Here is a 10,647-nt window from a genome sequence, read left to right as displayed (position 1 = left end):
ACTTTATGAGTTAGCAGTAAGTAAAGACAGCTGAGCTTATTGCATTGTTTAGTCCTGTAGAATAGTAACCTCGTATAGGTTAGCCCAGGATCGGGCAGTGTTTCGTTCTGCTGTGCATAAGGTCGCTATGAGTCAGTACTGACTCAATGGCACCTAACATCAATAGGTGCACAGGACTGGATACAGCAGAGAAGTAACACAAATGTGTGCTGATTTAGTAAGAAAAAGCAACCTATTAATACAAATAGCACTCAGGTTACTTCTCTATCACCAGAAACTACCAAGAGAAATTCTAATATCTCTTTAGCAATGTTTTGCTGATTTTAAAAGCAATACAAAAACATTGAATTTTTGTTTATGGGAATGAAAAAATTGCCAAAGGATCTTGTTTGAACATTTTATTGTGAATTGAGTGCAGATATACAGAGCTGATCACCAGTTTTATATTTAACAAATCATCTAGTAGAGCCTCTGGTGGGTTGAAACCGCTAACTTTTCAGTTGAAACCTGACCCAATCAGTTGAGTCATCAAGGTTCGATAGTTAGTTGTTCCAAGTGCCTATGTGTGAACGATTACCCCCATTCTAAACAGGTTTGTCTTAGTAAGAATTGGGAAATGACAAATGTAAGAGCATTTCAATTTCAACATCTTGACATATATGTATTTCACATCCAGCTCTGATTCCTTATGGTTGAGTTTAACACAACTAATTCATCATTTTCTTCTTTTACCTAGAACAAGAAGATACAAGAAGAAGATTTTGGTCAGCCAAATAAGAACAGTTTGGGGGCCACAAAAACAATTTTAATTTAAAGTTAGATCAGAGAAGTTTTCCTCATGGAACCTGGGTTATATAATCTGCCTTAGTGGTGTGGCACTGTGGATTAATGTGCTGGACTGAAAAGAAACTTTGAACTGCAAACTTGGTGGTTCATGCTCAACAACTGCTCCTTGGAAACCCTAAACAGGATCCCTATGTGTGGGAATCAACTGTACCGCACTTAAGAACAGCAATAAGTGGTAGTGGTTATGAATCGGGTTGCGAACCTCAAGGTCAGCAGTTCAAAACTACTAGCTGTTCCATGGGAGAAAGATGAGGTTTTCTGTTCCCGTAAAGATTTCTAGCCTCGGAAACATTGTTCAGGGTCGCTATGAGTCAGAACAGACTTCATGGCACACAACCACCAACCACCACCATCTCTAGCCATGGCTAGCTCTCAGTTTGGGTAAGAAACTCTCATTTCTCCATAGAAAAAGTACATAAATTCATGTTTATGCTGGTTTGAAAATTAAGCAAAGGTAGTCATCTGAATTACCAGCAAGCAGCTAATCCAAAGCACTATTTCTTAAGCCTCAGTAGCTAAAACTTCCTTGGGGAGAAGGTGATAAGAACAATTTCCTGGATTTTATCCTGAATACTTCAGACTCAGTAGGTGTGGGGTTGGAGCCAGTAATTTGATTTTAATAATTACCCAAATTGTTTCTGATACTGGTGGTGTCTGGGGTACCTTTTGAGAAGCACTGATCTAAAAGGTAAGAACAAACACCTGGGTTACTCCTACTTACAATATAAATCTATTTATATTGTTCCCATAAATGTTTAGTTTAAGAGTTATTCAAGGGTATTAAAATTTCCTGGGAAAAGCATTATAGTTTATCCAATGTTTGTTCTTACATAGATTCTTTCTTAGAATTTTCAGAGCTTTCTCTTTGTGCTTTCATGCTTTGAGTTCACTATCTGTTTTCCTATGTATATACACACACACATGTAAATACACACACATGAGGGAATGTCAAAAAGTACTACATACATGGGCTTCTTTCAAATGAAACATGTCTCTGCAATCAGTGAATGACTGCAGATAACTTCAATAATAGACTTGTCTTAGTCTTGTTAGGATGACTTCAAGAAAAAAAAAGGATACTGGGCTGAAAGTGTTGCACAATGATCAGCTAGTACAAACAGCTGATCTTTCCATCAGTTTTTTAGAAAGATCAAAGCTAATGAAGACAATTTTTTGGAACTAATCATAGATTTGGATGAATCTTACATTTATCAATATAATCCAGAGAGCAAAGTCCAATCAAAAAGTTTCTGAGGAAATTTGCTGAGGCAGTTCAATTTAAGACAGAGAGGTCAGTTCTTAAGATTATGGTGATATTCTTTAGGGACTCCCAAGGCGTTGTTTTAGCAGATTTTTTCTAAAAACATAGGACAATCATGGGAGCATATTGGGTTAATGCGCTAGACTGCAAAGTTAGATTGAATCTCAAGGCCAGTGGTTCAAGTTCACCAGTTGCTACTCAGAAATCTTATATAGAGTTGCCATAAGTTGGAACCGACTTGATGGCACATAACAGCAACAACCAGGGATAGTCTTAGTAGATTTTCTCTAAAGACAGGACAATCATGGAGGTATATTATGAATAAGTTTTCAGAAAATTAAAAATTGCATTGATGGGCAAAAGACCAGGAAAGTTGCACAGATTTTTTTTTTTTTCTAACACAACAATGCACCTGCTTATTCTTTGAGGGAGGCATGCATTGTCCTATGGGAATTTCACTGGGAAACTTTATTCCATCTGCTCTATAACCCTTATCTTGCCATTTCACACTTCTTTTGGTTTCAAAAGCTCAAAGAACACTTAAAAGTTAGGAACAATATTTGAGTTACTCAAGAATACCAAAGCTGCCATTTTGACGTTGTGTAAGTTCAAGAATGCAGAATGTTTCCGGGAAGCATTAGAGAGATGAAAAATCCATCTTCAAAAGTATATAGACCTAAACATCATAGTTTGAGTGAGGAAGGGGAGGGCAATACACAAGAAGCAAGAGGGGGTGGAAGGACAAGGAAGCTAGGGTAACACGTAGGAAGGTTTGCATGGGTTAAATGAGGCAGAGGTGAATAGAGATGTATGCTTAACCTTGGAAGAACAGGTCTCTGATACAGGGATGGAAGCATTATCTGAATTGGTAAAAGAGGGAAAATAATGTTAAGGTGATAGACCGTATTATGGATAACGGTTTCCCCTGCCTACTAATGTAAAACAGACACTTGTGTGGGATAGAAAGAAATATCAGGTAATATAATTACAGAAAGCTTATAAGCTCATCTTCAGTTTATAAAGGATTGGAAAATCTAAAAGGGGTTCTAGAACTTTCCCATTGAAATAGGCATCTTGTGGAGCCTTTGTAGAATATGGGGCCTTGGATGGAATCCTGAACCCTATACAGAACCTTCTGAAGTGGGACATTCCCCCTTCAAAGGACATGCAGACCAACCCAGAGCAGTTAGAAGAACAGAAAATGCTTCTTTAAAGAAAGACCAACAGGTAAAGAGGTAAAAAAAACAGACTGTTTGGCTATTACAACAACAAGCAAGCTGTTCACCTAGGAGCCATCAAATCAAGCCATCATTTCAAGACAAACAAGCTTCTAAGACTGAAACTCAAAGGGAACACACAAACAGGCTTATAAGCTCACTAATGACCAAGTTGGTCTACTTGTGAGTGAAAGTGAGGGGAAGGCAGTAATGAAGACATGGGCTGAGCTTGACCATGTTCCATAGACTCCTGTCAACTTTGATATGAGAGAGAGAAAAGGAAGAGCTGGCTGGTCTGATGTCTGGGGATACTTGGGAACTCTGGCTTATCTGATGTTTGGGGAGATTTGGGAATTCTTGAGTCCATGGACACTGACCTAGCCACTGGGACCTACAGCTGAAGGTGAACTGACCAGCTGATATGAAGTGGGGGGGAGGTGCCCAAGAATGTCCAAACTTGCAGATAGTATCCATTTGACCTAACTTGGATGGTTCGATGATCAAAACTAGACTAGAGGAAGATAAAGAGATTTGATACAGGAAGCAAGTATAAATTGTTAAATTTGATTCACTTGAGCTTATCTTATAGATGTTGCTGTTTTGTTATGTGCCCAGGAGTTGGTTCCGACTCATAGCGACCCTGTACAGGGTTTCTGAGGCCATAAATCTTTACAGGAGCAGAAAGCATCCTCATTCTCCCACGGAACAGCTGGTAGTTTCGAACTGCTGACCTTGTGGTTTGCAGCCCGGTTTGTAACCCTTATGCTATCAGAGCTCCTTTCTTATAGATGTAGTGGCACAAAATATCAACTGACAAGGAAGGAGTCTTCAAATCGAGGATCAAACATATTCCCTCAGTACACAGGATTGATAGGGACAGGCAACTCAGACATTGGCTACCTAAAATGGGGAGGCTATAAAAGCATGAAGTGGCTGGCTTATATGTTTTCATGAGGAAATTCAGTTTCAGAATGTGCAGGGCAAGGTAGAGTCCCCACTGAAGTTTTAACCTTGTCTAGAAAGGTCAGGTGAAAGGAGATGGAGATGGGATTCTTTCAATTTAATAGTAATTGTTATCATGACTAATTGCGATTGTCACAAATGTAAAAGTAGAAGATGTGTAACAAAAAGTGGGGAGTAGTTAATCTTACATTCTAGGAACAGATGACCCTAGGATCAGCAAGAGGGAAGAGCATGAGCAGAACATGGAATCCTAACCCGAGAAGCAGTGACACCAGAGATGGAGGCAAAGGCAATGGAATGAAGACATAGAGCATCTGAGGACTCTAGACTCATGGAAAGAGAAAGGCTGTGTGCTAATGAGTAGGAGGTTGATTTGCAAAATGCATCCTTTGGTTGTTTAAATGATTATATTTTCCTGCGTATTTTTGTGTACATCAAAAAAGGGGATTGTAGTCATTACAATGAAAAAAGATGTGATGGATTGAGTGCAAATCTAATGTTCTACCATGTAGATTATCACTTAGTTCACAATAAAAACTTATTTTAAAAAAAGTATATAGACTTAGAAGAAAGATATATCAAGAAATCACAGCATCACATTTTAATGTTTTGATTTAGTAAATATTTCTTTGATTTGTAGCAATACTTTTTTTTTTTTTTTTTACTAACCCTCAAATATATGTATGGTTTTCTTATTTATTTTTCCATTTGAAATTTAAGTAGATCATCAAACACAATTTTAAAAGTTCATAATATGGAACTTTGTAGTAAATGAAGTATTATTTGACTATCTGACTTTCCTTGCATTAATCTGAACTGAAGTAATATGGTGGTGGTGGTTATATGCTGTGGAGTCGGTTCCAACTCATAGAGACCCTGTACAGGGTTTCCGAGACTGTAAATCTTTACGGGAGCAGAAAGCTTCATCTTTCTCCCATGGAACAATTGGTAGTTTCGAACTACTGATTTTGCAGTTCATAGCCTGATTCACAACCACTATGCTACAAAATTTTAAACTATGTAGTTGTTGCTAGGAAAGAATGCCCACCTATTCTAAAAACCTCAAAAAACAATTACTAGACAGTGGGATGATGGAAACAGACAAAAAAAAGTGTTCCAAATCTGCTTGAATGTCATCTTCACTTTCCCTTCAAAGAAAGACTAAATCTCACGATGTTTGGAATGGAATCCAAAAATTAGTACCAGTTTAGAGGGGCAAGGGTGGTAAGGTTGATCTCAGTGTTCAAAGATAAGAAGCAGGAAATTTTAAAAAAGGTAAATCAATTGAAATTATTTTGTTGTTAGGCGTTGTCAAGTCTGTTCTGATTCATAATGACCTTATACACATCAGAAAGAAAGAAGGAAAACATGGACCACATAAAATATGTATAAAACATAAATGAAGAAAAATGTTGTAAATTAAAAATATAGTTACTGCAGAATTCGGAAATAAACTTGAAACAGCATCTGCTTTAGGAATGCAATTAAATCTAAGAAATTATAGGCTATGAAAGAAGAAATATGTTGAATAATCATATAACTAAAATAAAAGAGGATAACTTAATGAATGACATACTAACAGAATTTAAAAGTTGATAAAAATCAGTAAGTATAAAATAAATTCTGTGGAAAATTCAATCAATGACATAAAGATAAGAGTGTAGTTAAGTGTTGTTGAGTTGGTTCCAACTCACAGTGGCCCTGTGTAATGCTGTGGATCAATGTGCTGGACTGCAAAGTTGGTTTGAACTGCAAGGTCGGCTGTTCAAACTCACCAGTCACTCTTTGGGAACCCTCTATAGGGTTGCTATGGGTTGGAACCAACTCGAGGTGTTAACAATAGGGTTTCAAGGGGTGGCTTGTGGGTTTGCACTGCCTACGCATTGGTTCAAATCGATCTTATGGTCCAGGGCTTATCCCACAGTGCCAAACAAGGATTCCAAAGAGAAGATTGTTGCTGCTGCTGTTGTTATTGTTAAGTTCTGTCAAGTTGGTTCAACCCTGTATTGGGTTTCCATGGAGTGGCTGGTGAGTTTGACCTGCCGACCTTGTGGTTCAAACTGACCTTGCAGACTAGAGCTTTGTCCTATTGTTCTAAAATTCAAAGAAAAGTTTCAGAGACAAATGAAGACTGAGATGAAGAAAAGAACTGGAAATAATCCCCATAGTCTTTTTAAAATCAAAGAATATTGTTACTGTTGTTTTTAAGTGCCCTTGAGACACTTTGAAATCATTGTGACACTGTATAGGGTTTCCAAGGAGAGGTTGGTGGGTTTGAACCGCCGGCTTTATGGTTCAAACCGACCTTGCATTCCAGAGATTTATTCTACAGCGCCACCTTAACTAGTTGTTGTTTTTAGTGGGTTTTTTTTTTTTTTTTTTTTAATGTGTGCCTTGAGGAATGAGAAACCAAACCGCAGCTACCAGCAAGCTGACAAGACAGGAACCTAAGCGTGAGCAAAAGTGAGTGGTTACCATACACGGGATCACCCTCATTGAGACAAAACAAGATTCTGAAGCTGTAGATCATTGATGCCTTGGAAAGGACTCAGAGTCTCCAGCGGGGATTGGAGAAGGAAAAGCAGAAAGAAGAGCTGGAACGCGTTCAGGGCCACCTGGCCAATGCCCTGTAAAAGTTGCTAATGAGAGCGAAAGAGGTAAAATGGATTTCCAAGATGAGGAAATTATCACACAAAATAAAAAAAATGGAACTCTAAGAAATCCAACTCAAAGAAACTAAGCACACTGCAGAAGAGACAAATCGGAAGTATAGGGAGGTGGCTGGTAAATAGGTAAACTGAAGGGGACTTGGAACACATAGAGAAGTCAGCTGAGCTGCTAAAATCGCGTTGCCAACAGATGAATGACTAGGTCAGACTGTTGGTCCAGAACTCAAATTACCTGAGTGCTTCTGAAAAAAAAAGTATTCTCAAAAAGAAAACAAGTAAAAGGAAGATAAACATTCTTACTGGTGAACTCATGGAGGCAGTGGAAAAAACAGTTGATGATTTGGAAGATAAACTGAAGTGCACCAAAGAGGAGCAACTTTGTACACAAAGGATGCTGGCCTCAAACTCTGCTTGACCTGAATGAGACTTAGAGCACCTCAGTTCCATCCTACCGCTGTTCCTCCCCTTGACCCTGACTCTACCTGACGCCAGCCAAAGCTGCTCTTTAAACTAAGATGGACCTTTCAGTGGAAAGTTGCTTCCTCCTCTCATCCCCCACCCTTCTTTCCCGTTAGATCTTTTTTTCTTTTCCCCTGTCAAACTGTCTGTGCATCTCCCCAGTGGTTCCAACTGGACTAGGGGCTGAGCACCTTTGAGAACAACAACTAAAGGAATGTGAACAAGTGCAAATGTCTTTAAAAGCATATAGAAGTATACATATTTTGTAATTACCATTTTTATTGTTGTAACAACTATTTGTAAAACATTCCAAATAACTCTATAAGTGTGATATAGAAAGCCAATCCTTTTTTACTTCTGAAAAGTAACTTTTCAGTGTCGTGAATATTGCATAGTCCTGGTGTGGTGCTGTGGGTTAATATGCCAGACTGCAATGCTGTTTGAACTGCAAGGTCTGCAGTTCAAGCTCACCAACTGCTCCTCAGAAACTCTATACAGAGTTGTTATGAGTCAGAGCTGACTTAATAGCACTTAACAACAACAACAACATAGAGGATGGAAAGAGTATTAGACCTGCTTTACTGAGAGCCAGAGATTGCTGAGAGATACAGCCCACACTATAGGAATGCTTAGTGCTCTGTACAAAGATCTGAGGAGTTGGCCAAAAGAATTTAAAAGCATTTTTCAGGTTGTCTGTTATAAGGTATCTTGGAGCAAAGGGATTTATATTTTATTTTATTTTATTTTCCTCAGAAACAGAATAATATAATGAGCCCTCTCCTTTTGAAAAGTTATATTACTTTGAGACCTTGCTTCTTTGAGGCTGGGATACCCGGATCACCCCATCTGGCTGTGAGTTCTCTCTGCAGTCTATAGGCTGTGTCTTAGGTTGGGTTCTCTAGAGAAGCAAAACCAGCAAAGCTTATATATGATGAGGCTTTCTACTCCCGTAAATATTTACAACCTCAGAAACACTATACAGGGTCACTGTGAGTCAGAACTAATTCAAGAGCACGTTAACAATAACAAATATAGTATACACACACACACACACACACACACACAGATTTATCTCAAGGAAATTGTTCACACAGTTGTAGAGACTGGCAAGTTCCAAGTTCATGGAGCAGATATCAGTCTAGAGGCTTCTCCAGACTCATGTAGCTGCAGGAACTGATGACTGTAACATGGTCATGCCAGACTGCAAGCTTTTGGATGCTGAGATGAATGAACCCAAGGTCAGCAGGCAATAAGGTTGGTTGCTGGCTGGCTCAAGTCCAAACAATTGGAGGTCAGAAGTTAAGCTAGATGCAGAATCTAGATAGAGCAAAAAGCAAGGAAGTTTTGCCAGAGGATCCACACATATTGGAAGCAGTTCACACCTCTGAAGAAACTCCCTTTCAGTTGACTGATTACTCATAGTAGCTTTCATCATAGAGATGATTACATTATATCAGACCTCATCTTGGAGGATGAGTGCCTCGTAACTGCCAAATCACTGAGAATCATAGCCAAGCCAAGTTGACACATCACTTTAACCAAAACAGGCTGGCAGTGTGCTTTTCTTTTAAGATTCCTTTCCCAATCTAATTCTCCCTTTTTGGTGAGGTTTTGTCAGTGATGTTAGATTGGCATCCTGCAATTAATTGGTTTAAAATGTACCCTTGTTTGATGTGGTCTGCTTGCAAGTGGGGAGGAATTGGGAGAATGAGAAATCAATATTGCAACTATTTGTTAATAAAAATTGACAAGTGTTTTGTTTTAAATAAAGAACAAGTCTCTCAAAATAAAAAATAAAAAAAATAGAAAAAGTCAGCCTTGAGTATTATACTTTTTAAGAATAATCTATATGTGGAATCAAATTGATAATAGCAACTTGAAAGGTTAGCTTGCAGACTGAGGGAGCAATGAATGGGGAGAAGCACTAAGAAAAGGAAGATCAGAATGATGGCACAACTCTTAGAATGTAATAATTAATGTCATTGAATTACACATGTAGAAACTGGTGTATGTTTTGCGATGCAGATTTTTAACAACAACAAATTTGTTTTTAAGCAAGAAAACTAAATAGGTGAATGGGTATAATCTCCTTGTTTTGTTTGAAGCATGTGGGGCATATATATGGGAAGCATATTATTCCTCATTTCTCTTATCTCATTTAATCCTCATAACAATCCATGAAAAGAGTCATGTCAGTCACCATTTTATAAACAAACACACACTGATGAGAGACCGAAATAAAAAATTTGTACTCTTGCCTACTGCCTTCCTATTAAAAACTGATAAAATTTGAAGAACACACTGAAGAAATGTCAAAAATATGAAAAATTGAAGATCCTGAGTTACAAACCAGAACAAATGCAATGCTCAAAAATTTCAGGAGAAAATTTCCATAAATATTTTCATATGCAGATTTTAAAAACTCAACAAAATATGAGAGCAGCCAATTGCTACACTTCAAAATATCTTCATTTTTGTGGATCTAAGCACATTGTATGTTTCTTTCAAAGGAGAAATAAATCATGTCATGCACTATAAAGGATTAAAAATCTTACTGGCCTCACACATGTACTTGTTAATATCAACTACAAGCACATCTTAAAGATATGAACACACTTCTGTGTTCCAGAAATGCCATAAATATAAAATATAAAGGATTTATTTAATATTTGAATTTCTTTTCAGAAGATATTTTTGTACAAAAAGACTCAGGATTATCAATTTTCAGTATAGAATTAATTAATTTTAAAAAGGCGAGTGGAGGGTAAGTTTAAATACTGTACCAAATATCAGTGATGCTTAGGTAAAAAATCTTACATGTAGAAAGAGAAAATGGAAAAGCTATATATGATCAGTGAAAACAAGGCCAGGGGCAGACTGTGGAACAGACCATCAATTACTCATATGCAAATTCAAACTGAAGCTGAAGAAAATTAAAACAAGTCAACAAGAGCCAAAATATGACTTTGAATATATCCCACCTGAATTTATTGATCATCTGAAGAACAGATTGATACATTAAACACTAAAGACCAAAGACCAGAAGAGAGTTGTGGGATGACATCAAGAACATCATACATGAAGAAAGCAAAAAGTTATTGACAAGACAAGAAAGAAGGAAAAGGTTAAAATGGATGTCAGAAGAGACACTGAAACTTGCTCTCCAGTGGAGAGATGCTAAAGCAAATGGAAGAAATGAGGAGGTCCAAGAGCTGAACAGAAAATTTCAAAG

The 10,647-nt window shown here is 37.7% G+C and overlaps 1 protein-coding gene across 1 annotated transcript in view; it reads left to right on the top strand.

Annotated features, from left to right (window-relative positions):
• The window catches only part of LOC102829756, a 46,086-nt gene that overhangs the window by 12,402 nt on the left and 23,037 nt on the right, over positions 1-10,647 (top strand). The window contains exon 2 of the mRNA XM_006871645.1: positions 6,833-6,944. Within this exon, the coding sequence (XP_006871707.1) occupies positions 6,833-6,944 (112 nt within the window). The remainder of the gene's footprint in view (positions 1-6,832; positions 6,945-10,647) is intronic.

Source organism: Chrysochloris asiatica, unplaced genomic scaffold (genome assembly GCF_000296735.1).
Source record: "Chrysochloris asiatica unplaced genomic scaffold, ChrAsi1.0 scaffold00171, whole genome shotgun sequence".
NCBI lineage: Eukaryota > Metazoa > Chordata > Mammalia > Afrosoricida > Chrysochloridae > Chrysochloris > Chrysochloris asiatica.
The sequence above is the reverse complement of the archived record's forward strand: the minus strand, read 5'-3'. Positions and strand labels throughout refer to the sequence as shown.